Raw genomic sequence first — 27616 nt, 5'->3', positions numbered from 1 at the left:
AATTGAGTCCCAAGCTGGTTACACCTGCTCCAAGGGCCCAAGACAAATCCCTGGCGGGGTGGGGGCGGGCAGCGGCTCCCTAGGCTGGAACCCCCACCCCCACCCACCCCCAGCTTTTGTAAGCACCAGCTGTCAAACCTGTGGGGAGGGGAGGATGTCCACCCCTGGCGTTTCCAGCTTCAAGGGAAAAAAGCCAAAAATCCACTTTGGCCCTGGTCTGGCCCCCTCCCCTCCCAGTCTTCTTCCATACCCACTCCCCACCCCCTGAGGAAACTGAGGCCCAGAGAAGCCCCAGTTTCCCTGATGGGGCCCCCTTCCCATGCCCTGTCCAGATCAAAAGGACAGCAAGGGCAGGAAGGGGTTAATTTTACAACTGGGGGTGCTCCACCACCCCTGGGATAATGTTTGTCTGTCTTTGGCCCAGAATGACCTTTTTTTTCCATGACCACAATCCTCCCCCCTTTTAGACTATTATGTACTTAATGTTTTACTTAACTGTCTATGCTGTTGCAGTCTTGAATCTATTCCTTTAAAAGAATCTTTATTTTGATGTCCTAATTGAAAAACCCTTCTCATTGCCTTAGATAGTCTGTAAGCTTAACAAATACATAATGACACAAGAAACATAAAGCTATGGATTCTAGCTGGAAAAACTTCAGGGCTACCAGGATGTTAAAGACACATTAGCACCCACCTGAGACTTTCTGCTGGAGCTTAGGCTCCTTGCAGAGACTTGGGGACCCTGCTGCCTGCCTGTGGATCTCCTTTTAGCCACTTGTGAGCTGTGCCTCAACTTTCCCCTTCTGCAAAATGGGAATCGTAGCAACACCTGCCTCAAAGGTATTTTGAGGAGTCAGTGAATTAAAATAGGTAACTCTAGTTGAATCTACTAGAGGGCTTCCATGATGGCTCAGACAGTAAAGAATCTTCCTGCAATTCAGGAGACCTGGGTTCAATCCCTGGGTCAGGAAGATCCCCTGAAGAAGGGAATGGACACTCCAGTATTCTTGGCTGGAGAATTCCATGGACAGAGAAGCCTGGCGGGCTATAGCTACACAACTGAGTGACTAACACTTTCTTTCACTTTCTCTAGGTGAATCTGGCCTGGCTTAGATTAAGTGCTTTACAAATAATAGTGTGTTTTTTTGTTTGTTTTAAATGATGAGATGATTTCAGAGACAAGTCAGTCACATGATTAATTAGAAAAGGAAAGAACTCTCCTATGATGTGATTTCTCTGTTGATTAACGCAGTGTCCATGAATCCCTGAAATATAAGTTTCCCACCAGGTGAAACGCTGGCCCAGAAAAGGCCAGCTCCCGGACCTCGGACCTCGACAGCCGCGGGGCCCCGCAGTTCCGCTTTCTTGGCGCCAGCCTGGCTTCCAAGAAGGGCCCCTTTGGGCCCCACCCCACGCACAGCTCTCATGTGGACTCTGGCCTCTCTGGGCCTCAGTTTCCTCATCTGGAAAACAAAGGAGGAAGTTCCTGTTAGGGCGGAAACTGGGGTTGGAGATTCAGCAAGACAAGGCAGCCAACACAGGGTGGTCCCCGCAACGAGGGAGCCCCGAGTTATTTCTGAACGCGGCCCCTCCCCAGCCTACATGCCTCCGGCCAGACAAGGCAAGCAGGTCCTGACAAGACTCCTCCCCCCCGCCCTCCCCAGCCCCTGGGATCCGCCAGCCGTTTTACACAGGGGCCAGAGAGTGCAGACACTCAAAGGGCAGGTTGTCCCTTAAGGTGTGTGTGCGCGCGCGCGCGTGCGGCGCCCCTGGGTCTGTGTTTTCGCTCCACTTTCCTGTTGGCTTCCAGCTGCCCCGCCAGTTCCGGGGAGGGCCCTGGGCCCGCGGCTGCTCCCCCCCGCCCCCCTTTATAAAGGCCAGGCGGGCTTTGGGAAAGCTTGCACAGCTGCCCAGCTCGGCGACAGAAGCAGCCCTGCCCCATCTTCTGCTTCCCCTGCGGCAGCTCGGACCATGGGAGGCCCCCACGGTGGCCCCTTTCTTCTCCTTCACGGTGAGAACTCTGGGGCCCTGAGGGGTGGGGGCAAGCGGCCAGGGAGCCCCCGGCAGCACCATGTGGTGCCCTGGCGCCCTCTTTTCCCTGGAGAAATGCGAGGTGCAGCTGGCAGCTCTGGGGCCAGCCTTGAAGGGAGCCACATGCCCAGGAGTGGGGGCGGGTGCAGGGGGCCTGGGGCCAGGCACTCCCCGCCCTACGCCGTGGCAGGATCCCCCGGCATTTTCTAGAGCCTGTCCCCTGTCTCCCAGAGAAATCTCTGAGCTTTCTGAACTGCTCCCAAAGTGGAAGACAGGTTTGGGAGGGAGGAGGGGCAAAAAGGGAATGCTGAGACCCTCTCTGTCTCTCTCACACACACACACACACAGGTGGCGGCTCTTAACACAGGTTGTAGGGAGATGCTGGGGGGCTGGAGGACAGGGGGGGCGGGACCTCTTCACTGCCAGGTGGGGGTACCCCCAACATGTCCCGCACTGTCTCAGTGGCAAAATCAGCCCCAGAGACTCTCATTCTTTCTCCCCCGGACCCAACTGGGATTCAGCTGCGGGTGGGTGGAAAAGATTTTACCGGCGCTGGTGGCAGGTTTGAACTTTTGCTGTGACTTCCCCAGGACCTCCCTTCCCGCCCCACCCAGGGTGGCTTCTAACGGTTATCTGGGCAGCTGGTTGCCTAAGCAACCAAGCAACAAAGAGAATGAAGAAATGGCGCTTGGGGTACCAACCAGGGCTTTCCCAGGTCGCCCTGGGACGGGATTCCCCGTGCTGGCCCAGGTTGGCAGGCGTGAGCTCAGTGGCTCCCGGGCGGGGAAGCTAGAAAGAGGAGTCTGTGTGGGACACACCTGATGGAGGGGGGAGCGGTGTGTCACCGGAGCTGAATCTCACTGCCTCTGAGCCTCACTTTGCACATGTGTAAAATGGGGTAAGACCCGTCTTCACCTTATTGGGCTGTGTTAAGTGAGTTCCAAAGCAAACTATTCCTGGTTCACAGGAGGAATTAAGTAAACAATACTTTTATTGGCTCAGCGGTAAAGAATTCACCTGCGATGAGGAGACGTGGGTTGCATCCCTGGGTCAGGAAGATTCCCTGCAGGAGGGCATGGCAACCCACTCCAGTACTCTTGCCTGGAGAATTCCATGGACAGAGGAGCCCGGTGGGCTACAGTCCATGGGGTTGAAAAGAGTCAGACAAAACTGAAGCGAATGAGCACACACACGTTATTATTATTTCACTGACGGGTCTGGGGGGAGACTGGAGGGTCTGAGGAGGAGTAGCAAAGAGAGGATGCCTGCCCTGCCCCCATCCCAGGAATCTAACTGCTCTGGGCTCGGCAGGGGGAACGCAAACCAGATGAGACTGGGTGCAGACGACCAGCACCTCCTCTCCCAGCTCCTGTTTGGGTGACTTCCAAGGACCCAGATGGAGAAATCCTGGCCTGGGAGCCTCTGTGGTGGGGGAGCAGAGCCCAACCCCACCCAGGCGGAGGGCATGGGGCTCCGAAGAGCCGTCCCAACCCCCACAGGGTCTGGGAAACTTGACCCCATTCCACCTTTTCTTTTTTTTTAAGAGTTGTCACTTTTTGTTTTTTATTTTTTTTCTGCTCTGCTGGGTCCTCATTGCTGCGAGGACTTTTCTCTAGTTGCTATTAGCCGGGGCTAGTCTCTCGTTGCGGTGCACGGGCTTCTCATTGCAGTGGCTGCTCTTAGAGGCACGCGGGCTCAGTAATTGTACCTCCCAGGCTCTAGAGCACAAGCTCAGTAGTTGTGGCGCACTTAGTTGCTCCTCGTCATGTGAGGTCTTCCCAGATCGGGGATCAAAACCATGTCTCCTGCACTGGCAGGTGTATTCTTTATCACTGAACCACCAGGGAAGCCCCAATTCCACCTTTCCCAAGCTCCTCTGTTCACCAGATTCTTCCTGAGCCTTTTCTGGGCTCCAGGCCTCAATCTGTCCATCTGCAGAATGGACACAAACAGGGCAGTTGTGAGCAGGAAGTTGCTATTGGGGGACGCTGGGAAATGGGGACAAATCAGCCCAGGCTGCATCCTGCTGCGGTGGGGTGTGGGAGTGCGGCAGTAATTTTGGGTTTGTCCTGCAAAGAGGAACTGAGTCCCAGCCGAGGGGGGAGCTAGCCAAGCCCTGTGACCACAGAGGACGGGAGAAATCCTCAAACGAGAAAGGGGAAGGGCATTCCAACCTCAGGTTACCCTTGCTTAGAGGGCTTCTGGGAGGGACTCTATGCCCACTGCCAACCTGAGGGGTATCAAATTTGGACCTAGGGACTGACTGGCCAGGGGACCCTCCCGTCTGCTGACCCCTCACAGCCCTTCAAGCCGTGCTCACAATCACAGACCCCAGAATTCCCCTGGAAGCTCTCTCCAGGGGCAACGAGCTGTGAGTCATCCTTTCCCTTGGCCCGGGAAGTGACTCACGCCTGCCGTTCCTCCTGCCCCCATCCCTCCACCCACTGCCCCCTTTTGGGTCTCCTTGGATTGTTGGGGTCTGTGCTGCCTCCACAGCATTCCCAGGTGGGGAGGGACTGGGTGCCTCCCCCAAGCCCTCCCCATGCTTCCCCCTGCGGCTGAACTGTCCTCCTCCCTCCCTCCTTTTCCTTTTGTTTCCATCCCCCGCCTCCTAATTGTTTTCCTGTCTCCCTCTCAATCTCCACATCTCTGTGTTTCTTTGTCCAATCTCTGCCACATCTGTTTCTCTCTTGCTGAGTTGCCTATTTCTCTGTCCATCTCTCTCTTGCACAGTCACTAAGTCGTGTCCCATGCTTTGCGACCCCATGGACTGTAGCACGCCAGGCTCCTCTGTCCTCCACAATCTCCCAGAATTTGCTCAAATTTATGTTCATTGAGTTGGTGATGCTATCTAACCATCGTATCCCCTGTCACCCCCTTCTCCTGCACTCAGTCTTTCCCAGCATCAGGGTCTTTTCCGATGAGTCGGCTCTTCCCCTCAAGTGGCCAAAGTACTGGAGCTTCAACTTCAGTCCTTCCAATGAGTATGCAAGGTTGACTTCCTTTAGGATTGACCATCTCTCTCTATCACTGCCTTAACTTCTGCCTTTCTGTTTCTCTCCATCTGTCTCTCCTCGTCTCTCTATCTCCATCTCTCTCTTTCTCCCTCTCTCTCATCTCTATTTTCTCTCCATCTCTGTCGTCTGGTCTGTCGCTCTTTGGTGAATCATAAGGAGATCCCCATCTCTAAAGGCCCTGATGACTTGAAGAGGCTCTGCAAGTGGGGTGCCCTGGGTGATAAGTACAGCCAGAGAGGACCCCCGTCCAGCAACACCCCCAATGTGAACCCACAGCATCTTCCTGTGCACTGGGGTGGGGGCAGGGGGAGCCCAAGGTGAAATGTCACCACTGGGTCCCAAGACAGCTGTCAGGACTGACAGTTATGGGTGTGGGTGCGTGAACCTGTGTCCCTGAGGAAGGGTATGGGAGCTGGAGGACCTTAGATTCAGGGTTGGGGGTGGAATCTGAGAAAACTACCTGATCCAACCTCCTCCTTACATAAAGAAACATTACACAGGGAACTCTACTCAAAATTCTGTGAAAACCTCTATGGGAAAAAAATTTGAAAAAGAATGAATATATGTGTACATATAACTGAATCACTTTGCTGTTCACCTGAAATTAACACAACACTATAAATCAACTATACTCCAATATAACTTAAAAAAAAAGAAAAGGAACGTTGATGACAGTACACTTTGATGCCCCAGGCGATATTTGCAGGCTTAATTCTCACAGTACTCTAGGAAATGGGTCCTGTCATCATCCCCACTCCACAGAAGGGGAAGCTGAGGCTCTGAGAGATGAGGTCGCCTGACCACAGTCCAGGATTAGACCTGGGGCCGCCTGGCTCCAGTCTGTTTACTGAGCTGCTGCCCACACAGGTCCATGGGAGCTAGGACCCCCTCAGTGATTGGAACGCTTCCTCATCCCGCAGTTTCTTTCTTTCTTTTTGGCTGTGCTTAGTCTGTGTTGCTGTGCACAGCCTTTCTCTAGTGGTGGCTCACGGGAACTCCTCTCTAGCTGTGGTTTGTGGCGTTCTCATTGCAGTGGCTTCTTTTGTTGCGGAGCACAGGCTCTAGGGTTCTCGGGCTTCCGTAGTTGTGGCACATGGGCTCAGTTGCTCCGTGGCATATGGGTTCTTCCCAGACCAGGGATTGAACCCATGTCTCTGGCATTGGCAGGTGGATTCTTTATCACTGAGCCACCAGGGAAGCCTGCCATCCCTCAGTTTCTGAAACCCACCTCCAGGTGACAGGTGGCAGATCCCCCGGCTGTGGGTGTTCATTTGCAGGCGGATGCCACGTACCCACTTTCTCCTTGAGCAACAGAAAGAGGCAGAGCCCAAGCCTTGGAGGGGCCAGGAGCCCCCTCTTCCTCGTTTGCATTACTCTGAGGACCGCATCTGCCCTTCCCTGCTCGGTGACCCCTCTGACGCCCCGCCCTCTCTGTTCCAGTGTTGTGCTACTTGCTGACTCTGTCGGAAGTTGGATCCCAGAACAGCAAGGGTGAGTCTGCTGGGAGCAACTTGGTCCACAGCTGGAGCCTGGGGAAGGGGCCCTGGACTTCCGCCCGCACCCCTCAGCCCAAGCAGGAGACAAACCGGTTACAGGGGGAAGGCCAGGGTCACACCTCCCCAGCACCCCGTCTCCTGGACTTGATCCTGTCCTCCTCCCCAGCCCCTGGCTCAGCCCTCATGTTCTGACCAAGGTCTCCATCCCCACAGCCTGTGCTCTGTGGTGCCCTCCAAACTCCTCATGTGTCAATGGCACCGCCTGCCGCTGCGCTTCAGGATTCACTTCTTTTTCTGGGGAGATCTTCACCGACCCCTTGGAGAATTGTGACGGTACAGCGGCTTGGGGGTGATGGTGTGACATGCAGAGATTGTGGGGTACAGTCCAGTGTTTCTGGGGGACATGGGTGTTGGTTGGGGGCCTCAGCCTTTGTCTTCAGGTCCGTCATCAAGGACAGAATAAAAGAGAAAGGAAAAGATATGAAGATGGAGAGATGAGACATGAATAAACATGGCTTCCTGGAGAGAGGGCAGCTGCATCTCCAGGAGTCTGGAGTCTGTGTCTCAGTTTGTCCTTTCAGGACTGAGGAGGGGGACACAGGGCTTCTACCCACACCCCAGTTCAGCACTTCCCACTGTGTCTAAATCTGAGGTGACAGCAAGAGGGCCAAGAACAGAGCTGATTGTACAAGCTTCAGGAATGGCTTGCTCCAGCCACAGCCCAGTCTCAGCAGTATGGCCTGAAAGTCTAATTCTTTCTAAAAAGATACTGATTAAACTTCAGGCCCAAAGCTGGGGAGTCAGGTAGGGGTTGGGGATCTCATGCCTTTGGGAGGTGACCCTTTGCCCTGTTGTGTTCCAGACATCAATGAGTGTGGACCACCCCCACTAGTGGAGTGTGGAAGGTCAGCAGACTGCCAGAACACAGAAGGGAGCTACCACTGCACATGCAGCCCAGGATATGAGCTTATTTCGGGGGCGCCAACCTTCAGGAATGAGAGTGAGAACACATGTCGAGGTAAGAATAACCCTGCATCTCCCACCTCTCTATTCTTGAGGTTTGGGGCCACCCAAATGCTGAGTCCTTCCTGCAGCATCCTGGTTACAGGGGTCGCACCCAGGTCTGAGTTGGGACAGGTGTCCCTAGGCCTGTGCCACTCGCACAGAAAGGCAGGGTGGCATGATGAACCAGGGATCCGAGTCCAGGCTTTGCCACCTGAGAGCTCTGTGTGTGACACTAGGCAGGACACTGATTCAGAAATCACTGTTTGGGACTTCCCTGGTGGTCCAGTGGTTAAGAATCCACCTTGCAATACATGGGACATGGGTTCAATCCTTGGCCAGGGAACTAAGATCCCACATGCTGCGCAGCTCAGCCAAAAAAAAAAAAGGAAATCATAAAACGTGAGATTTGTGATAATTGTGAGTTTATGCGTTAGACAAACAAACAAAAAAGAGTGTCTTTTACAGATAAAAACAAAAGTAGCTTTGCCTTTTATTAACTGTGTGATCCTGGACAAGTTACTTCACTGCTCTGTCCCTCAGTTTACCCATCTGTAAAAAGGGGCTGACAATGGTGCTTACCTCATAGAATTACTGGGAAGGTATGTGAGGTAACAAAGCACAAAACAGTGATGGCTATTGGCATTTTAAATTATGGTCATCATGATTTAACGCACCCTCTCCAGGATGGCCATCCCTGGGGGCTCTGCCCCAGGCTGGGTGCTCAGGAGCAGCTGTCCTGTCCACTCCCTCACCAGGGACCCAGGAGGAGCCTGGCCTCCACACATCACCAGGCTTTGCCCCCTTTCCAGTGGGAGAAGATAGGCAGGGGAAGGGGCAGAGGCGACCAGCAGTGGGCAGACAGGACTCCAGAGAGGGCTCCATGGAGATGGTTAGACCTGAATACAGAGGATGGGAAGGGGAGGAGAGGGAAGGTGGGATGTGAGAAGGGGGCTAAGCCCAGGATCCAGAGGACTCTGAGGGGGGTCCTTTGACCTATACTGCTGCACAGAGAAGAGCCTGCAACCTTGGTCCCAGCCCCTCCCCTCCTGCCCTGCAGATAGAGGGCGGCAGAGCCTCCCTAGTGGGAGGGAAGAGGGGACCTGCATCTGTGGTGTCTCTGCTGGTCCACAGGGTCCTCTGTGGGTGGATGTTGTGCTTGAAACATGTGGCCTGGCCAGAGCCTTCATGTGGAATAGGGAAAAGTTCCCTGTCATCTCATTGAACCGTGTGTTTGGGGAATGGAGTGTGAGCTGGTTTTCACTTGCCTCCTTGGCTGGATACCCTTATGCAGTGATCAACCTGCACAACAGTACATGGTGGTCATGGATCCCACTCAGTATGCCTGGATTGAGTATGCCGCCCACCCACTGTTGTGAGTTCCTCTAGAGACATGCATGAACAAGAGTGAGTTGGGAGAGAGACCTCCAAGGGCCTCATGGAGGGTGCCAGGCAGAGAGCAGCCTACTGATTGGGACTAAAGCCTGCCGCTTGAAGACCTAGCTCTCTGACGGGCTCAGGTGGACTGTCTGTGCACCCCCATTTCAGCATTCCAGCCTTTGCTACACCTGAGCACGTGTCCATCCACGTCCAGGCCGTGGGGTCTGCTATGGGCAGAAGACCTAGGCTGCCCCCTGGGTTCCTCATCCCACTTTCTCCATGCATCAGAGGGCCATCCTGTGCATCTACCTAGTCTTCCAACCCTCTCTGAACCCCAAGGCTTAACCTCTGCGGAGGATCTCTTTTGAATGTTCAGAACATCCCACTGTCATGTGGCATCTTATTTGCATAAAACAGAGGAGGGGTGACATTCAAGATATTCAGTGTGGTCATAGCGCTGTGTGTCCCAGAACAATATCTGTCCTCTTTGCCATTGTTAATGACTGCTGGGAGGAGACCTGCCCCCACTGGGGCCCTCTGACACCCTGGGTCATGGTGGACTTGGGACCTGTCTAGAAATGCTGGAGGAGGGAGATTCAAGGAACAGTTCACTGTCCCCGGCTGGCCATGCCCCTGGTCCAGCAACCTGCCTGGAGAAGACGCCTTCTGTCACCCTGACCCCACATCTCAGCTTCTCAGCCTCCATCTATTTCGCCACCCCACCCAAGGCTCCACCCTGACCCTCCCCAGTAATTCCAGTTCACAGACCTGAGGCAGCTCTGATGACTGAGGCCTGGGAGGATGTTGTGTCAGGGGTGTCCCAGGGTGATATCAACCCCCAACCCACCGCAAGAGTCAGTTGAACAAAGAGGCTTCCATCTGGACCAGATGACGCGACGTCGAATACAACTGCCCCTGGCCTGACCCTTTACTAAGGAGACCAATCCAGGCCCCACAGTGACCCAGACCACGTGGGGACAGAAGGTGGAGGCTGAGCCCCACCCAGTAGGGTGCACAGGTCTACGTCTCTAGCGGGAGGCCAAGTGCCAAGATGGGAGAAACACCTGCCACCTTTCGCCCGTGAGCACCTGCTCCCTGCTCCAGCCACCCAGCCTTTGCTCATTGTGAACTTTGCTCAGATATGGATTCTCACCACTTCCTGCCAGTCTAGGGGAAGCCTTCATGGGAATCAGAAAAAGGCACCTTCATAGCCCCAAGGCTGCCTGGCCAGACATCAGCCCCACTGTCCAGCACAGCCTGGTGCCCACTGCCTGAGTGGCCCTGACCTTTTTCTGTCATTCTCATTTTCCATGCCGCTGCCCAAAAAAACACTGTCCTTGAGTTGCCTGACTCAGGGGTGGATCTTGGTCCATCTTCATGGAGCTGGAGCCTCAGAGTTAGCATGGACAGGAGAGCACTGTCCTCCCGGGGTCAGCAGGATCCAAGGAGTACTCAGATGGCAACGCTTGCCCTGAGGGAGTCAGGACAAAGTCCATCACTGAGAGCCAAGATGGGCCCTGCTCAGGGAACACAGCTGCGCTCAGCTTCCGTGAAGGCCCACCCAGTCCTTCGTCCAAATCCTCAGACTGGACACAGACAGCTGTGATGTTCCCCATCCCAGCTGGGAGCTTCCCAGGGAGGCTGAGGGAGCCAGAGCTGGCAGACGGGGAGGACTTGGGCCACTTCTGGCCACTTCTGGACAACAGAACATCTGGGCCACCATACTCACCATAGGAAGCCTCCACGTGAATGAGGAAAGGCCCCCACTCACCGAGGAAGAGAGAGCGGGCCCTTCTGGATGCTTCTATACCAGGAAAAGTGGCCAAACTCCAGGCCCGAAGGCTGTCCACAGCAGCAGGTATCCATCACGCTCTCCTTCCCCTTGCAGACGTGAACGAATGTCAGCACACACCCAGAGTCTGTAAAGGCCGCAGCATCTGCATCAACATCGAGGGCAGCTACACCTGCCAGTGCCCACCCGGCTTGAAGTTCAACCCAGAGGACCCAAGGAATTGCACAGGTAGAGACCCCAGGAAGAAAGGGTGAGGCGGGCCTGGAGCTGGGGAAGGAGCCGAGGCAGTTCCCGGAGCCCGAGCAGGAGAGAGAAGAGACTCAGGTTCTTGTGATGACAAGGGTCTGCCAGGGCCCTGCCTAAGGATCTCCTCCCCGAATGGTCCCACCACAAATCAGGGAGACAGCAGAGACTTCAGGCCCCAAACTTGGCTCTGTGAACATCTCCCAGACCTCACCCCTTCCTCATCTGCCACATTCGAGCAGAGGAACCTCTCACTTCTGGTTCCTAGGAGGGGAACCTTGGTCCAGGGCCCCGGAGGGAGCAGGCAAGAATCCTTGGTCTGGAAGTCCAGCCCCTGTGACTCAGTTTCACTCCTAGTTTTCCTGCCTATAAATTGAGGACCATGGCCCCTACCACTCCCATCTTACAGGTGTTTTAAGAGTCAAGTTGAAGGTCACCAGGTGATGGAACGTGCAATCACAGAGGGGTCCTTGGTACTGGGCAGGGAAAAGTGGGTACAGTGAGAAGTGGAAGTGGGGGTGGCGCTGACCCTCTGGCTTTGTCCTCAGATGTGAATGAATGCACCTCTGGGAAAAACCCATGCCACAGCTCCACCCACTGCCTCAACGTCGTGGGCAGCTATGAGTGCCGCTGCCGCCCCGGCTGGAAGCCTATTGCTGGGTCCCCCAACGGCCCAAACAACACTGTCTGTGAAGGTTCGGAGCTCAGATGCTACACTCTTGGAGTGTGCGTGCATGATCAAGTCGTCTTGTCCGACTCTTTGCGACCCCATGGACTATAGTCCATGGTATTATCCCAGCAAGAATACTGGAGTTGGGTTACCATTTGCTCTTCCAGGGGATCTTCCTGACCCAGGGATTAAACCGAAATCTCCTGGGGCTCCTGCATTGGCAGACAGAGCCTTTACCACTGAGCCACTTGGGAAGCCCACACTCTTGGAGACCCACAAAAAACATGCGATCACAATTAGTGGCACCCACACAAACCAAACAGAATGAATACTGGAGGTGTCCTGCTATGCCAGGCATTAATTCTTTTGAGGCTAAATGTGAGATCTGGGGGGTCTTGGAGAAGGAGCTGGGGTACCAAGGGGAAGGCTCCCAGGGACTCCAGGCAGCAGCTAACTGTTGTTGCTCAGTTGCTAAGTCCTGTCGGACTCTTTGCCAGCTCATGGACTGCAGCACGCGAGGCTTCCCTGTCCTTCATTATCACCCAGAGTTTGCTCAAACTCATGTCCATTGAGTCGGTGATGTCATCCTCTGTCGTCCCCTTCTCCTCTTGCCAGTATCAGGGTCTTTTCTAATCACTAGAAAAGGTACTTCAGTATTTTCACAACTTGCCTGTCTGTGCGGGGCTCATCTGCTGTGTGTCAGAACTCTATACACTTCCCATAAATAACCTTAGTGTCTACCACTCGAGGATGTGCGGACACCGGGTGGCGTCACCTCCTGGGAGACTAATATGGGAAAAAAGAGGGGGCACAAGGAGGACAGGGGCCTCACAGGGCTGAGGCAGAGCCTGACCTCCTCCTTCTTGTCCCCAGATGTGGACGAGTGCAGCTCCAGGCAGCATCACTGTCACAACTCCACTGTCTGCGTCAACACTATGGGTTCATACACGTGCCACTGCCGCGAAGGTTGGGTGCCTAAAGCCGGATTCCGGGATAAGCAAAAGACCACCATCTGTGAAGGTACCTGTCCTGCCCTGACCTCAGGCCCCACCCACAACAAACACAGACACTGTCACAGCTAATGAACTGCTGTCCTGTCCCCTGCAGAAATCTCCTTCCCCGCCTGGACCGCTCCCCCTGAAATCAAGAGCCAGGTGAGTGGCCCCAGTGGGGACCAGAGGCAAAAAATCCCTCCAGCCAACTCACCCTGATCACTCATTTTCCCCGAAGCTCCCCCACCCAGGATGAAACTCTCTGACTTCCCCACCTCTCCCCTTTCTCCAGAGTCTCTCTGCCTTCTTCGAAAAAGTCCAGAAAATGAGCAGAGAATTCAAACCAGCCATGGCCAAGAAATCCATGAAGGTAAGGGCGAGACAGTGGGGGTGGCTGGAGGATGTTTCAGTGTGAGTGGAGATGCCCAAGCAGAGGCCTCTGGTCAAACGCATACATCTGTATACAAAATTCACAGATTGCTATTGTTTAATCGCTCAGTCACGTCCAACTCTTTGGGACCCCATGGACTGTAGCCTGCCAGGCTCCTCTGTCTGTGGGATTCTCCAGGCAAGAATACTGGAGTGGGTAGCCATTGCCTTCTCTGGGGGATCTTCCTGACCCAGGGATTGAACCCGAGTCTCCTGCATTGGCAGGTGGGTTCTTTACCACTGAGCCACCAGAAAAGCCACAGACTTTAGAACAGGGCTTGACATAAAGCCAGTGCCTGATAAATGTTAAACACTGTTGCTGTTATAATACGTGCACACAGGCATATGCTCAATCCCGTTACTCATCTTCCGGCTACTGCCGTGTCTTGATGATTCCCCTGGTTCTGTCTCCCAGGCAACCCAGGTGGTTCTCCAGTGTGTACCCCAGTTGTGGGGGTGGGGTGAGGGGAGGTGAGATACCAGGGTCCTTCGGGCAGCCCTTATGGTGCAATAACCCAGGAGCTATCACTCATCACCCACAGGACCTCGTCGGGTCAGTGGATGACCTGTTGAAAAACTCAGGAGACCTGGAGTCACTGGATCAGTCTTCCAAGCACGTCACAGTCACCCACCTGCTCTCAGGTCTTGAACGGATCCTGAGGACCCTGGCCAAAGCCATACCTAAAGGCTCCTTCACCTACCGTTCGCCTGACGACACAGGTGCGGCCTCATCTTGCCCCACCCCAGCCCCCCGGGGCCCCCTCCCACACCTGGAGCCCCCGATCACCGCCCTCTCTCTCTCCTCAGAGCTGTCCCTGGTGGTCCAGGAGGAGGGGAAAGGAAATGTCACCGTGGGCCAGAGCCACACACGGATGCTGCTGGACTGGGCTGTGGCAGCTGAAGCCAGAGAGTCGGGTAATGGCAGGCACCCAGAGCGGGCACTCCGGGGGAAGGGAGGAAGAAGCTTGGATATGGCTAGGATATGGGAAAGATTGAAGGAAAGAGGAAAAGGGGGTGACAGAGGATGAGATGGTTGGATAGCATCACTGACTCAATGGACGTGAGTTTGAGCAAGCTCCGGGAGATGGTGAAGGACAGGAAAGCCTGGCATGCTGCAGTCCATAGGGTCGCAAAGAGTCGGACAGGACTGAGGGACTGAACAACAACAACACAGCTTCAGAATATGCAGCCATAGGAAACTGAGCCTTGCAGCGGGACTCTGGGCATCATGGCAGACTGGCGAGCTTGAATTAGACATCTTAAGAGGAAGGATGGAGCACAGAAGCAAGCAGAGCAGGAGGTAGCCAGCATGTCTGTCCCCCAGGTCCCTCTGTGGTGGGGATCCTCTCCAGTCGGAACATGGAAAAATTGCTGGCCAATGCCTCTTTGCAACTGGACTTGGAGAAGCTGAAAGAGACCTACAAGAGTCCTGTCCGAGGTGCCAAGGTCACGCTTCTCTCAGCGGTCAGCTCTGTCTTTCTGAGCGACACGAACACTGAGAAACTCGACTCCAATGTCTCCTTTGCCTTCACCCTCTATGTGAGTCCTGGGTTGGGGAGGGGAATCAGCCACACTGCTCACCCCATAGCCAAGGTCCCCATGGGCCCTTAGCAGCCTTTGTTCCCCCACCCCCACCCACTCTGCTCCTTCCTTACACGTGCCTCAGGGCCTTTACACTTATTGCGCCCTCTGCCTGGGACACCTTTCCTCCACAATTCAGTCCTTTATCTGTCAACTTGTTCACATGTCGCCTACTCTTCTAGGCCTTCCTGGACCTGCTTATCTAAATTACAATCTGTAATCACACCCCACCTTTCCCCTTTGCTCTTTTCTTTCGCATTCAGCACCTGCTAACACACTCACTATCTAGTTTACTTATTTATTAGGTGTATTATTTTCTGTCTGTCTCCCCCACTAGAATGTCAGCCCCAGAAGGACAGGGACTTGTGCCTCCCCAATTCACTCCCGGGTCCCCTGGCCTGGCACACACAGTCGGTGCTCAGTAGACAACTGTCAAAGGAGAAGCAGCCCTCTTTGGGTCCACCCAAGCCCAGTACCCACGAGAGGGTTCCAGGCTAACTTCTATGACCGCCTGTCCCTAGAAACAGCCTAAGCTCAAGCGACGGCAGGAGCTGATCTGTGCCTTCTGGAAGAAGGACAGCAATGGGAACGGGTCCTGGGCCACCTCGGGCTGCTGGAAGATGGGCAGCAGGAACGAAAGCATCACCTGCCAGTGTAGTCACCTAAGCAGCTTTGCCATCCTCATGGCCCACTACGACGTGGAGGTGAGCAGACTGGGGGCCATCCTCAAAAATCCACTGGTGGCATGGTTGGCTCAGGTGAGACAGGCAGCTGGTTCTCAGTGGAATGGTCCAAGAGGTTCCTCATGATGACCCTACACCGCCCCTCGCAGCCCCTTGCTTGGGACCCCTAAACCTCCACATGACTCAGCAACTAAACAGAGTGGCCTGGCACTGCAGGCCTTACTTCAGCCAGTGCCCCTCTGACGGCCCACCCCCAAAAAGTTGTTGTTTAGTCGTTAAGTCGTGTCCAACTCTTTCATGACCCCACAGACTGTAGACCACCAGGCTCCTCTATCCATGAGATTCTCCAGGCAAGAATACTAGAGTGGGTTGCCATTTCCTCTTCTAGGGGGTCTTCCTGACCCAGAGATCAAATCAGCATCTTCTGGTGGACTGGCAGGTGGATTCTTTACCACTGAGCCACTGGGGAAGCCCCATCAAGTTGTTAAATATTGCTAAAAGCTCCTGAGGGATCCACAGATACACTGGGGCATGTGAATACCTGGAATGGGTCAGGCAGAGTAGGGGAGGCTGGTGGTCCAGGCCTAAGGCCCAGGAAGGACACAAATATGGGTTTTGATGAGCTTATAGTTGTGGCGAGGTGTTGGAGGGGCAAGAGATGAAATGGAAATGAGGGTCAGAGAGGTGGGCTCATCAGTATAGGGAAAGAGGGTTGCAGCCATTGAGGATACACGAGGGACCTTCTAAGGGGAACAGTCTGGGTGTGTAGTGGGGAACTCATCCAGAGGAACTGGGGATACCTGCTGCACCCATGGGTGTAGGGGTGGTGGTACTTAAGGTGAGAGAGACATAGTAGGTTTATTCCGATGTTGATGGTAGAGGAGGTGGAGAGAGACCTGATCAGAGTCCTGCGGGCTAGGTCCCAGGTGGGTGTAGGTGGTGGGGCCCACAAGGAGGGCAGGAAGGCCTCAGGGTGCTGATGGAGTCCCGCCCGCCCCATCCTGCATCTAGGACCCGAAGCTGGCCCTGATCACCAAGGTGGGACTGGCGCTGTCTCTGGTCTGCCTGCTGCTGTGCATCCTCACCTTCCTGCTGGTGCGGCCCATCCAGGGCTCGCGCACCACGGTGCACCTGCACCTCTGCATCTGCCTCTTCGTGGGCTCCGCCATCTTCCTGGCGGGCATCGAGAACGAAGGCGGCGAGGTGAGGCCCCGCCCCGTGGGTGGCCCCACTCTCACCTGGGCACTATCCTGCGAGGGGCTGGAGTGGAATAGCTCCGCCTACTCCCAGCTGGGTAGGGTGCTCGGCCTCCCCCCAGCGGAAGCATATGGTCCCGCCCATTCACTGCTTCCGCCATCCACTCCCGGACCCGCCCACCGCTGACGTCACCGCCCCGTCCCTCCGCCCTCGCCCCCGCAGGTAGGGACGCGCTGCCGCCTGGTGGCCGTGCTGCTGCATTACTGCTTCCTGGCCGCCTTCTGCTGGATGAGCCTCGAGGGCGTGGAGCTCTACTTCCTCGTGGTGCGCGTGTTCCAGGGCCAAGGCCCGAGAAAGCTCTGGCTCTGCCTGATCGGTTACGGCGTGCCCCTGATCATCGTGGGCGTCTCGGCAGGCGCCTACAGCAAGGGCTATGGCCGCGAGAAATTGTGAGCGCGAGGTGGTGGGAGGGCCAGGGCTTGGGGATTGCACGGAGCCCTTGCTCCCCTCTGGGCTTACTGGATGCTGACCAGACCCTCCCTTCTTGCCCAGCTGCTGGTTGAATTTGGATGGTGGCTTCCTCTGGAGCTTTGTGGGACCTGTGACCTTCATCGTTTTGGTAACTGTCTCACCTCCCCCCACCCCACACCTGTGAAAATCTGAAACACTCGGCTCCACACTGAGCCCCTGTACCAGCTTTCTCCCTGCAAGTTCCAAGGATACCCCCTAATCTGAATTCTGTGCTCCCTGCCCAGGGCAATGCTATCATCTTTGTGATTACTGTTTGGAAACTCACTCAGAAGTTTTCTGAAATCAACCCTGACATAAAGAAATTAAAGAAAGCCAGGTGAGAAGACAAAGGCAGGGAGGGGGGCTGACAGAAGGGGTGGGTGTGTGAGGCGGGGCCCCCCTGCTGCAACTGGCCGCCTCCCCGCAGGGTGCTGACTATCACGGCCATCGCCCAGCTCTTCGTGCTGGGCTGCACCTGGGTCTTCGGCCTGCTCCTCTTCGACCCGGAGAGCTGGGTGCTGTCCTACATCTTCAGCATCCTCAACTGCCTGCAGGGCTTCTTCCTCTTCGTGCTGTACTGCCTGCTTAACAAGAAGGTGGGCCGCAGGCCAGGCTGTGGGCAGGGCTGGGCCCCTCCTCCTGTCCTGGGGCCCGTCCTCCCCTGACCTGGCCCGTGCCCCACAGGTGAGAGAGGAGTACCGCAAGTGGGCCTGCATGGTTGCTGGGAACAAGTACTCCGAGTTCGCCACAACCACCTCTGGGTCTGGCCCTAGCCACAATCAGACTCAGGTAAGGGCTGAGCCTGGGGTGGGGGGTGCAGGACAGAAGGCCCCCGGGTCTCTGGGCTCAGTTCTTACGTGGCACTCCTTTCTTTCCAGGCTCTCAGGCCCTCAGAGTCTGGCATGTGAAGGCGCAGTTCTGGCCAAACCAGCAGCTCCTGTGGCCTCAGCAGCTTTTGCACAGATGACCTCCTCTCCTCCCTTGCTGCTCTGCTCCCTCCTGCCTCGGGCCCCACACGCACCATGGAGGGGAGGGTGACAGCCACTGTTTGGTACCGAACCCCTGAACACCCAGCAAGGGTGTAGGGTCGCACCTACTTCCTGCTGCCTCTCAGCTCCACCCTGGTCAGGACCCAGGGTAGGGGCAGCCCCTTCAAGTACACCAGGCCCAGACAGAATGAGGACTCATGCCCAGCCTGGCCCTTTCCCGTCATCTGTCTTTGCTACAGAACAAGAGGCCAAGGTGCTAAGACTTTGCTTCTAGGTTAAGCTAAGACTGAGGTTGGGTAGGAGAGGGGCAGGGCCCTTCTCAGCCCCTTGCCAAAGAAGGCTCATGGTACTAAGGCCCATCTGCCCCCAGGGCAGAGGGTTCAAACTGATGTGAAGGCTGTGGATGTTGTATGTTTTTTTTTTAATCTGTATAAACCTTTCAGTGTTGACACTTTAAAAATTAAATCTCATGTTGACACAGAAGGTGGCATGTCTTGCTGGCCAGAGGCTGACTGACCAGGTCATGGGCCCCTGGTGTCCACGAAACGCAGTGAGCTGACAGAAACAGACACTGTGGGAGCCAGACTTCCATAATAAAAACTTATTCTTGCACAAATCTACAGCTTTTAAACAGTAAAATGAAAGGCCCAGTGTTGCCTAGGAAGAGGACTTGAAGCAGCACGTGGGAAGTAGAATGGCTCTGGGTCATCAGGGCATGTGGTTACCGGCTCTGCTCAACTGTAAGACACACACAGGGGAGGGCCAGTGAGGAGGGGGCAGTGGGCAGGGAAGGCCCCACCACTGTCCCCCACCTCCCTGGGCACCCTAGCCCTGTCTGAGCCACTTACTGTATGTGGAGATGTCAATTTCTTCTGGAAGCTCTGCCACATTCACTTCAAACCGGTCCTGGACATCATTGAGGATTTTGGCATCGTTCTCGTCAGACACGAAAGTAATGGCCAGGCCTTTGGTACCGAAGCGACCCGCACGCGCCACCTGCAGGGAGACAGGAGCAAGGGTCAGGCTGAGAACAGACAGAGGTCCCCATCCAACACCAACCCCGAGAAAGGGGCAGGAGGGAAGGGACACCCCTGTGGGCCACTCACACGGTGGAGGTAGGTGTCCGAGTCCTCAGGCATGTCGTAATTGAAGACAATGTTGACGCGCTCAATGTCCATCCCTCGGCCGAACAGATTGGTGGCCACCAGGATCCGCCGCTGGAAGTCCTTGAACTGCTGATAGCGTGAGAGGCTAGGTGCGAGAGGAACAAAGGGTGGCCATCAGATATGGGGACCCTGGGTGGCATCCCCTCCATGGGGCCTGCCAGGGGCTTTGAGGGCAGCCCACACACACTCACCGCTCCTCCTGGGCCATGCCCCTGTGGATGGCAATGGCTGGGAAATTCTGTTCCACCAGGAGCTGGGCCAAGGCCATGCAGCGCTGCACTGACTTCACGAAGATCACCACCTGTGAGGGAGGGAGGGACAGACCTGTGGTCAGGGCCAGAATCCCTCCCCAAGGCCGGGAACCCCAGCACAGGCCACGGAGTGCAGAAGCCATCACCTGGTTAAACTCCAACACATCCAGGAGGTCGAACAGCTTGCGGTTCTTCTCACTGTCCTTGAGTTTCACGTAGTACTGCTGTAGCCCGTGCAGCGTGAGCTTGGTCTCGTCATCCACGAACACCTCCATGGGCTGTGCGGGGAGGAGAGCAGGAAGAGCCAGGCGGGGTTTACTTCTGGGCCTTCTGCCTGCCCAGAACCTTCCAAAAGCTTCTCCGTGGCTGCAATACTTCCAAGAGGCCTCTGTACCCCCGTAAATACTTGTCTCCCAACAGCTGAATCTAAGGTCCAGCCCAGTTCAGGTGTAGACCAAGCTCTCAGCTCCCAGTTTGACAAGAGAGGAAGAGGCTCCGCCGGCCTTCCAGCATGCTTGTGCCATGAGGGTAGCGTGGATGATGGGGAGCGGCAAGAGCCTGCACCCTCGGAGGCCGAAGCTACCACACTGTGCTCTCCGCCATTACTCACATCTTGCATGAACTTCCTGCACACGGGCCGGATCTCCTTGCTCAAGGTGGCGCTGAACATCATGCACTGCTTCTCATGGGGGGTCAGGCGGAAGATTTCCTGCACATCCCGCCGCATATCTGGCAGGGAAGGGAGGGCAAGAAATGGGGCGTGAGCACCTGCCAGACCACGACCCTCACCCAAGACCAGATTCAGTCCCTCCCAACCTGTGCCAGGGAGCCACTGGCCCCGTGACAAGGGCGGTGTGAGCACAGACTGGCTGGAAGAGGGGAGTCCCAGGTGCCTGAGGGCCCAGACTTAGGGTAATAAGCACAGGCGCGGGAGGAGCGGCAATCCACTTACACGCTGCCAGAGCGGAGCAGCCGTGCCAGCGCGCCTCCAGCCACGCTTCAGGGTGGGGAGCCTGAGGCAGAGACAGCCGCTGGAGTGAGAGCTGCAGCCGCCTCCCAGGCACAAGCCCCAGCTCCCACCAGCCCTGTCAGGGCTCCCTGAGCACAGGCAGGGGCCTAGAGATAAACCAGTGGGCAGCAAGGCCACGGTCCTCAGCTAACATGGACATGTGCCCAGACACGGCTCATCTTGGGCCATGTGGTCCTACTCTAAGATCTAGCTCAGAAGCCGCAGTTCACTCTGCCAAATGCCAGGACTTGTCTGCAAATCTGTTTCCAGGAGACCTAAGTGCCGGCCACCCACACGACCCCACTCTGGGGAAACCTCTGGCCTGCCCTGTCAGGGCCTGGCTTGAAGTCTGGGGGATGCTGCGAGGGGCCTCCACAGCCCACAGACCCGGCAGACACTCACCCAGCTGCTCCAGCATCTTGTCGCACTCATCCAACACGAAGTGCTTCACATTCTTCAGGTTGAGGCTCCTATTGCGCACGAGTGCCAGGATCCGGCCCGGCGTCCCCACCACCACGTGGGGACAGTTCCTCTTCAACACCTCCTCATCCTTCTTGATGGAGAGGCCCCCAAAGAACACAGACACCTATGCGGGTGAAAAGCTGCTGTCAACCATCTGGTGGCCAAAAGATCACACCCAACTCTTGTGACTATGGCCACTCAGTTCACGACCCTGCAGAGCCCCCACTGACACCCCTGACCTGGTGCCTGGGGACAGAAGAGGCCTCAGAGCCTGGCCCCAGCTCCACTGAAAAGCAGCCCCAGGACTGAGACTGGCACAGGCCTCTGGGGCCATTCATAATTCATCAGGCTTTTAAGGAGCATAAACCACCACAAACCTCAAAGGCAGCCGCTGCAGCCAAGCTTGATTAATGCTGGCTGGGCCAGAGCCGAGGCCAGCAAGGCTACAGAGGACCACATGACACCCCACCCAGCCTGGGGGACTCACCTTGACGCTGGGCATGTACTTGGAGAACCGCTCGTACTCCTTACTGATCTGGAAGGCCAGCTCTCGAGTGTGGCACATCACTAGGACCGTCACCTGTGGGGCAAGTGGGGGAGAGACCCTCAAAGGCAATGTCTGAAGTCCTCCCCTGGCCAGAGCCCACATTGGTGCAGGTCCCCTGGCAGCCCCCACCCGTTTGGGCCACTGGAAGGTCCAGTCCACATGGCCCCATCTTCTCCCAGTCTATCAGCTGCTGCTTGCTCCCTATATCTTATTTTTTTCCCTAGCAGGTGATAAAACTGTTTGTTGTTTTTGTTTAGTCCCTCAGTCATGTCTGACTCTTCAACCCAATGGACTGTAGCCCATCAGGCTCCTCTGTCCATGGTTGCCATTTCCTCCTCTAAGGGATCTTCCTAACCCAGGGACTGAACCTGCATCTCCTGTGCTGGCAGGTGGATTCTTTACCGCTGAGCCACCGGGAAAGCCCTCCCTACGTCTCCTATAGCTACTCAGGTGTGTCCCCCTAGGCCAAGGAGACCCTAGCTGGGGACACACTCCATGCCAACAGCTTCCCGAGCCTGCACTCTGGCTGGCCTATGGCCACCGGGGGAAGGCTGCCCCACCTTCCTGGCCCACAGTGCCAAGGACTGAGACCACACCACGACCTCCCACAAAACCCTTCCCTCCTAGACCACCCACCCTAAGGTCAGCAACAAGGGCTCATGCAGCCACACCCCACCCAGGGAGGTGTGCCCCAGCATGTCAAGAACAAAACACCTGCACGCGCCTCAATTATCCCCTTAAAATAGTGAACTACAACATTCAAGACATGAGAAGACAATTGTGTCCTGTTGGCAATAAAAGCAGTAACAAAACCATGTTCAGTGTAAGACCACCTTCATATATGTGCATGATCTAGAAAAGCACATGTGGAAATAACAGTCATCTTGCTGGGTGGTCAGACTGGGCACTTTTCAGTTTTTCCTCTTGGCTTATCATTTTGGAGGCGATATTGTTAACAACTAAGTGTGTGCATGCTAAATTGCTCACTTGTGTCCGACTCTTTGTGACGCCATGGACTATAGCCTGTAAGGCTCCTCTGTCCGTGAGATTTTCCAAGCAAGGATACTGAAGTGGGTTGCCATCTCCTACTCCAATAGAACTAAGTACCATACTTAATTTTAAAAGTCCACAAAGAGGATGCGGGAAAAGGATTTTTAACAAAAGGACCCATGATTCCTGCTGCATCAGGAAGCTGGGGCCAACAGGGAGGGTGTCCACCCACCTGTCCGTTGACGGGCTCAATCTGCTGCAGAGTGGCCAAGACAAAAACCGCTGTCTTGCCCATCCCTGACTTGGCCTGGCACAGGACGTCCATGCCCAGGATGGCTTGTGGAATACACTCGTGCTGGACTGAGGGAAGAGAGCACATGAGCTATCAGAAACCGGATGGACGTTCCCTCTGTGGAGGCCCCTCACCAGGTGACTGAGGGGACTGCGCTGAGGCAGTCAAAAGAGAGACGAAGAAGGGAGGACCCAGGGATGCGTACCCTCTGATGGATGCTCAAAGCCACAGTCCACTATGGCCCTCAGGAGCTCCGGCTTCAGCAGAAAGTCCCGGAAGCCAGAGCTGTGGATGGAAACATAGGAACCCTTAACGTCTTTCTTGGGGGGAGGTGGAGCGCTCTCTGGAGGTGCCTGGGGCTCTTCATCTTCCTCATAATCCAGAAGCTCGTTTTCCACATCCTGTTCCGCCATGCTGCTGAGAACAGAGGAGGGAGGACAGGGCTCAGAGAAGCAATGACGGTGACTGACACAGGCAGGAAAATTCCCAGAGCAAGGGGGAAGAGGGAGCCAGCTGCACAGAAGCTGCAAGCTGCTGACACAAGTCAGAGGTGGGTGAGGTCCTGGGGTCAGGTCTGGCCACCCAGCCACTGAAGCCAAAACTGGACGTCATTCTCTGATCTCTCTAACTCACCTCCGACACTGACTCCCACAGCAGGTCCCACTACTCCACCTGTGTAGCACTTCCCAGCTTCTGCCTGTTGTGCCCACATCTCCACCACCCTCCACCGAGCTGCCTCACTCTCCCGGGACCATCAGGCCACAACCACAGGTGCACCAAGTGAAACCCCAATTCCTTTCCACTTGCAACCTCCCTCACTGGCCCCTGCCCACCCCATTCCATGCCACACCCAGCCTCATTTGGCTGCTGATACTCATTGAGCCTCTACCTCAGCTCAGGTCGCCCAGCCCCACGGGCATGACTCTGCTGCATTGCTTCTGGTCTCTGAACAAATAAATGCCTCCTCAGCATCAAGGTCTCAGCTCTACTGAATAGCCTCAGACCACCTAGTCTCAAGGACTCCCCTCCCCCTTCACTCCCCAAGGACCCCACCCTGAGCCTGGAGATGCAACTGCCAGGATGCTGGAGAGATGGGAGCTTGTGAGCTCACCAGTGTCTATCCAGCCCCAGCTGCTCCTACTATTTGTGGTTTGCACAAGGGAATAATTAAGTGCTCTTATGAAAAGACCTCCCATTGGGCCTGGAGCCAGTAAGAATACAGCCAAGATGGTAAAAAGAATTAATACAAAGTGCAATCACTTCCTGGCTTCATTTAATTCAGACACATGGAGCACCTAGTGGGTGCAAGCTACAAGGGACCCAAACATGAGAATACTGTCTTTTGTCCTCCCTGTTGCACCCCAGCCTCCAGCAAGGGGTGGTTGTTGCTGTCATTTAGTTGCTAAGTCGTGTCTCTTTGTAACCACATGAACTGTAGAAGGCAACGGCACCCGACTCCAGTACTCTTGCCTGGAAAATCCCATGGACAGAGGAGCCTGGTAGGCTGCAGTCCATGGGGTCACTAAGAGTCGGACACGACTGAGCGACTTCACTTTCACTTTTCCCATTCATGCACTGGAGAAGGAAATGGCAACCCACTCCAGTGTTCTTGCCTAGGGAATCCCAGGGATGGCGGAGCCTGGTGGGCTGCCCTCTATGGGGTCACACAGAGTCGGACACGACTGAAGCGACTTAGCAGCAGCAGCAGAACTGTAGCTGGCCAGGTTCCTCTGTCCATGGGATTTCCCAGGCAAGAATACTAGGGTTGCCATGCCCTCCTCCAGGGGATCTTCCCGACCCAGGGATTGAACCCATGTCTCCCACATTGGGAGGCGGGTTCTTTACCATTCAGCCACCAGGGAAGCCCAGTGTAGGGGGTGGAAGTGCTAAAATAGTCCCTTTTCCTGAGATGGATTTTCCCAGGCCCAACATGTGTCCCTTTTGCCACTCATCCTCTGTGACTATGCAGCCCCAGGGCCTTAACCACCTCCGTGCGGCCTCTCTATGGACAACCTCTCCCCTCAACCTGCATCTCAGAAAAGGCAACTTCATTCTTTAAACTGTTCTGTCTTTTCTCTTTTCCTGTCCCACCAGCCAACAAATCCAAGCAGGTCAATCAGGCCACTTCTTGCCCCTGCTATGTCACTGTTCTCAGGCTGTCATCACCTTTCTTTTTAGATTAGAGCAGCTTTATGGAGACAGTCACATGCCACACAAGGCACTGTTTAAAAGGCACAATTTATTCGTTTCTTGTGCAGTCACAAATACTTTCAACTGCTGCCACAATCATCTTTAGTACACATTTCCTCATGTCAAAAAGACTGCATCCTTAGGCTACCATCCTGTGCCCCCCAACTCCCTTTGGCAACCACTAATCTACTTTCTTTTTATGAATCTGCCTATTTAGAACATTTCATATAATGGGATCATACAACATGTGACAGTCTGACTTCTTTCACTCACATAATTTTTCAAGGTTCCTCTACATTGTGGCCACGTATCAGTACACCATTCCTTTTCATGGCTGATGAATATTCCTTTTCACTGGAATACTACAGTTCGTTTTATCCATTGTCAGCTGATAGGCATTTGGGCACCATCATCTCTTGCCTGGATTATGCCAAAAGCCGCCTTGTTGGGCTCCTTGCTTTCCATCTCCCACTCCCCCCTCAATGCCCCATAGTTGCTGGAGGGAGCCTAAAAAAGCTAAGTCAGAGAAAGCCACTCCTCTACTCAACACCCTCAACAGGATCCCACTGTGTTCAGAATAAAACAGAGGCCTCACCACAGCCTATCAAGCCCGGTACAACCTGACTCCCTCTATACTCAGAGTTTGTCACCCCTTTCACCCTCACACACAGGCCTTGCTGCTGAGCCTCAAACATGCCTCAGCACCTTTCAACTTGCTTTTCCCATTTTTTTCAGATCTCTGTTGTTTCAAAAAGGCATTTTCAAAAAAAAAAAAAAAAAGGCATTTTCCATTGTGTTTAGTCACTCTGTCGTTTCCAACTCTTATTGACACCATGGAGTGTAGCCCACCAGGCTCCTCTGTCCATGGGATTTTTCAGGCAAAAATACTAGTGTGGGTTGTCATTTTCTCCTCCAGGGGATGTTCCTGACCCATGGATCAAACCCCCATCTCTGTGTCTCTTGCATTGCAGGCAGATTCTTTACCCACTGAACATCAGGGAAGCTGTTCTGTTGTTCCAAAAAGGCATATTCCAAAATTGAGTCCAACTAAAAAAACACCCCCTCCAGTCATGCCAGCCTAGCACCCAGAACAGGACCTGGTACATAACAGGTAAGCACTCAAGAGCAAATGGCTGAATGAATGGAATTAGAATCGGGGCCTCAAGGCAGAGTTTAGGGGCTAAGCAAGTATCCTTATTGGATTCTTGAAAGAGGCAATCCGATGCAAGTACTGAGGATTTCTACTGGTGAAAACAGGAAGGCTCACTTCAAGCATCAAAGAGAAGAAAAGGCGCCAGCAAAGGGCAGTCCAGAAACCACTAGACCCTTTCAGGGGTTGGAAAGAACTGGCTGCTTGAAGCAAGAGGCAGAAAACCAAGCTGGTTAGGCCCAGAGCATTCATACTTAATTCGCTGAACAATAAGAAATCGCTGATTAGGTTTTTAGTTGTGACTCAATCAGGATTTGCTCAAGACGAAGTTACTCCAGAGAAGATGGTGTAAGGTAAGGGACCAGCAGCAGGGAAAACTAGACACCAAATGAAAGAGGGTTAACCACGGTGGAGCATTGTTAAAGAGGGAAGAGAGGGTGGATCACTTTACAGGGAGGGACCAACCCCTGGGGGAGCCTTGGACATAAAAGAGCCAGCATCGTCTACTCTGGGCTTCAAATCCGGAAAGAGATGTGCATTCCAAAAAATAAGAGAAGAGTTCGAAGAAACTCTTTTTGTTTTAATGCGGAGACACATTTAGACAAAGCTTGAGACATAAAAATTTCTAGGGACTGGCTAGACAGAACCTAAAAATCAAAACAAATTAGATCAGGAAAGGATTTGGCAGCTGCTTGCTCCACCCAGAGAAAGTGGCAGAGGGAGGCACCAAGAGCTGATCAACTTGAAAGCTGATAGACGACTAAGTAACAACTCAGATCCTTTCGCGTACCCTTCTCACCCTGAAGTGCCCCCAAAGAGAATTTTCATCTAAGACTTTGTTCCTTACTGGAACATTATTTTTTGCCCTAAATCTCTGGAACTACGAATCCACTCCCCCGAAACGCAAAGCAAGAACGGAGGAAGTCTTTCGATCTTGAAGATCATCACGTCTACAAGCTCCGGCTTCATGCACCGCGGCCCCAGACCCCCGCGTCGCCTCCTGACCCCTCCCCAAATCGCCTCAAGCTTCCAAGAACAGGCAGACTCTACCCCAAGGTGGGGGTTCAGCCTGCAGGCCGCCATGACAGCCCCTCCCGGAAGCAGGCCCGTACCCGCGCGCCAACGGCCGGTCCGCCCCTCGCGCATGCGCCCTAACGCCCAACGGCCGCCAACTCGCGCTCCGGCCACCCCAACCGCCCCGCCTCCCCTTGTCTCGCGCCCGGTCTCTTTCCCCCAACCCCTGGCGTCTCCTATCTCCCGCTCGCCCGCAGATCCGACGTCTCCGCACCTCGGCCCCGCGCCCGGGCCAGCCGCTCACCTGATTCCTCGTTCGCCTCCGCGTGCTGCGAAGAGAGTTACCCGACTCCGGTTACCGTTCTCGCGCCCTGACACGAGCTGTTGCGCTTCCTGTCTCCTGCGTCCGACTGCGGCTCAGCTCACTGGGCCGCTCGCTTTTCATTCAAGAGAAGCGGAAGCGATGATTGGATTCCGCGGAGGCGTCTGGAGGCTATTGGTGGAGAGGGGGAAAGGGCGTGCCTCATACCTCC

The 27616-nt window shown here is 54.9% G+C and overlaps 2 protein-coding genes across 15 annotated transcripts; one reads left to right on the top strand and one right to left on the bottom strand.

The window, feature by feature from the left end:
• The first annotated feature begins 1900 nt into the window (after positions 1-1900).
• Positions 1901-18492, top strand: ADGRE5 (adhesion G protein-coupled receptor E5). 5 transcript variants are annotated; one of them, XM_081501344.1, is made up of 20 exons: positions 1901-2011; positions 6489-6539; positions 6758-6877; positions 7407-7562; positions 10815-10946; positions 11510-11656; positions 12505-12651; positions 12739-12785; positions 12916-12993; positions 13595-13772; positions 13860-13967; positions 14377-14591; positions 15155-15337; positions 16328-16519; positions 16736-16962; positions 17066-17132; positions 17269-17360; positions 17451-17619; positions 17708-17812; positions 17902-18492. In XM_081501344.1, exons 1-20 carry the CDS (start codon positions 1972-1974, stop codon positions 17929-17931), a joined length of 2484 nt encoding a protein of 827 aa, XP_081357470.1. In that variant the 5' UTR covers positions 1901-1971; the 3' UTR covers positions 17932-18492. The 5 variants fall into 5 exon arrangements, with proteins under 5 accessions (XP_081357470.1, XP_081357471.1, XP_081357472.1 ...); XM_081501345.1 differs by lacking the exon at positions 10815-10946; XM_081501346.1 differs by lacking the exon at positions 11510-11656.
• Positions 18493-18598: 106 nt separating this feature from the next.
• Positions 18599-27497, bottom strand: DDX39A (DExD-box helicase 39A). Of its 10 annotated transcripts, none has more exons than XM_081501355.1 (12): positions 27308-27497; positions 25193-25339; positions 22935-23143; positions 22670-22797; positions 21388-21480; positions 20841-21024; positions 20040-20158; positions 19576-19707; positions 19370-19479; positions 19119-19263; positions 18861-19008; positions 18599-18750 (listed from the first exon to the last, which is right to left on the bottom strand). In XM_081501355.1, the coding sequence occupies exons 3-12, from the start codon at positions 23140-23142 to the stop codon at positions 18734-18736; spliced, it is 1284 nt and encodes a 427-aa protein (XP_081357481.1). In that variant the 5' UTR covers position 23143; positions 25193-25339; positions 27308-27497; the 3' UTR covers positions 18599-18733. The 10 variants fall into 10 exon arrangements, with proteins under 10 accessions (XP_081357481.1, XP_081357485.1, XP_081357478.1 ...); XM_081501359.1 differs by having other exon boundaries at positions 22935-23146; positions 27358-27497; XM_081501352.1 differs by having other exon boundaries at positions 27358-27497.
• Positions 27498-27616: the final 119 nt, after the last annotated feature.

Source organism: Giraffa tippelskirchi, chromosome 6 (genome assembly GCF_054371585.1).
Source record: "Giraffa tippelskirchi isolate mGirTip1 chromosome 6, T2T-mGirTip1v1.2.pri, whole genome shotgun sequence".
Classification (NCBI taxonomy): domain Eukaryota; kingdom Metazoa; phylum Chordata; class Mammalia; order Artiodactyla; family Giraffidae; genus Giraffa; species Giraffa tippelskirchi.
The sequence above is the reverse complement of the archived record's forward strand: the minus strand, read 5'-3'. Positions and strand labels throughout refer to the sequence as shown.

What these genes read in the sequence shown, in the direction of transcription:
- ADGRE5 (XM_081501344.1), top strand. Translation starts at nt 1,972, where the DNA reads ATGGGAGGCCCCCACGGTGGCCCCTTTCTTCTCCTTCACG. An exon ending in TGGCCCACTACGACGTGGAG is followed by an intron (nt 15,338 to 16,327) that starts GTGAGCAGACTG and finishes TCCTGCATCTAG; the next exon opens with GACCCGAAGCTGGCCCTGAT. An exon ending in TCGAGAACGAAGGCGGCGAG is followed by an intron (nt 16,520 to 16,735) that starts GTGAGGCCCCGC and finishes TCGCCCCCGCAG; the next exon opens with GTAGGGACGCGCTGCCGCCT.
- DDX39A (XM_081501355.1), bottom strand. Translation starts at nt 23,142, where the DNA reads ATGGCGGAACAGGATGTGGAAAACGAGCTTCTGGATTATGAGGAAGAT. An exon ending in AGTACATGCCCAGCGTCAAG is followed by an intron (nt 21,025 to 21,387) that starts GTGAGTCCCCCA and finishes TCACCCGCATAG; the next exon opens with GTGTCTGTGTTCTTTGGGGG. An exon ending in CAAGATGCTGGAGCAGCTGG is followed by an intron (nt 20,159 to 20,840) that starts GTGAGTGTCTGC and finishes CTTCCCTGCCAG; the next exon opens with ATATGCGGCGGGATGTGCAG.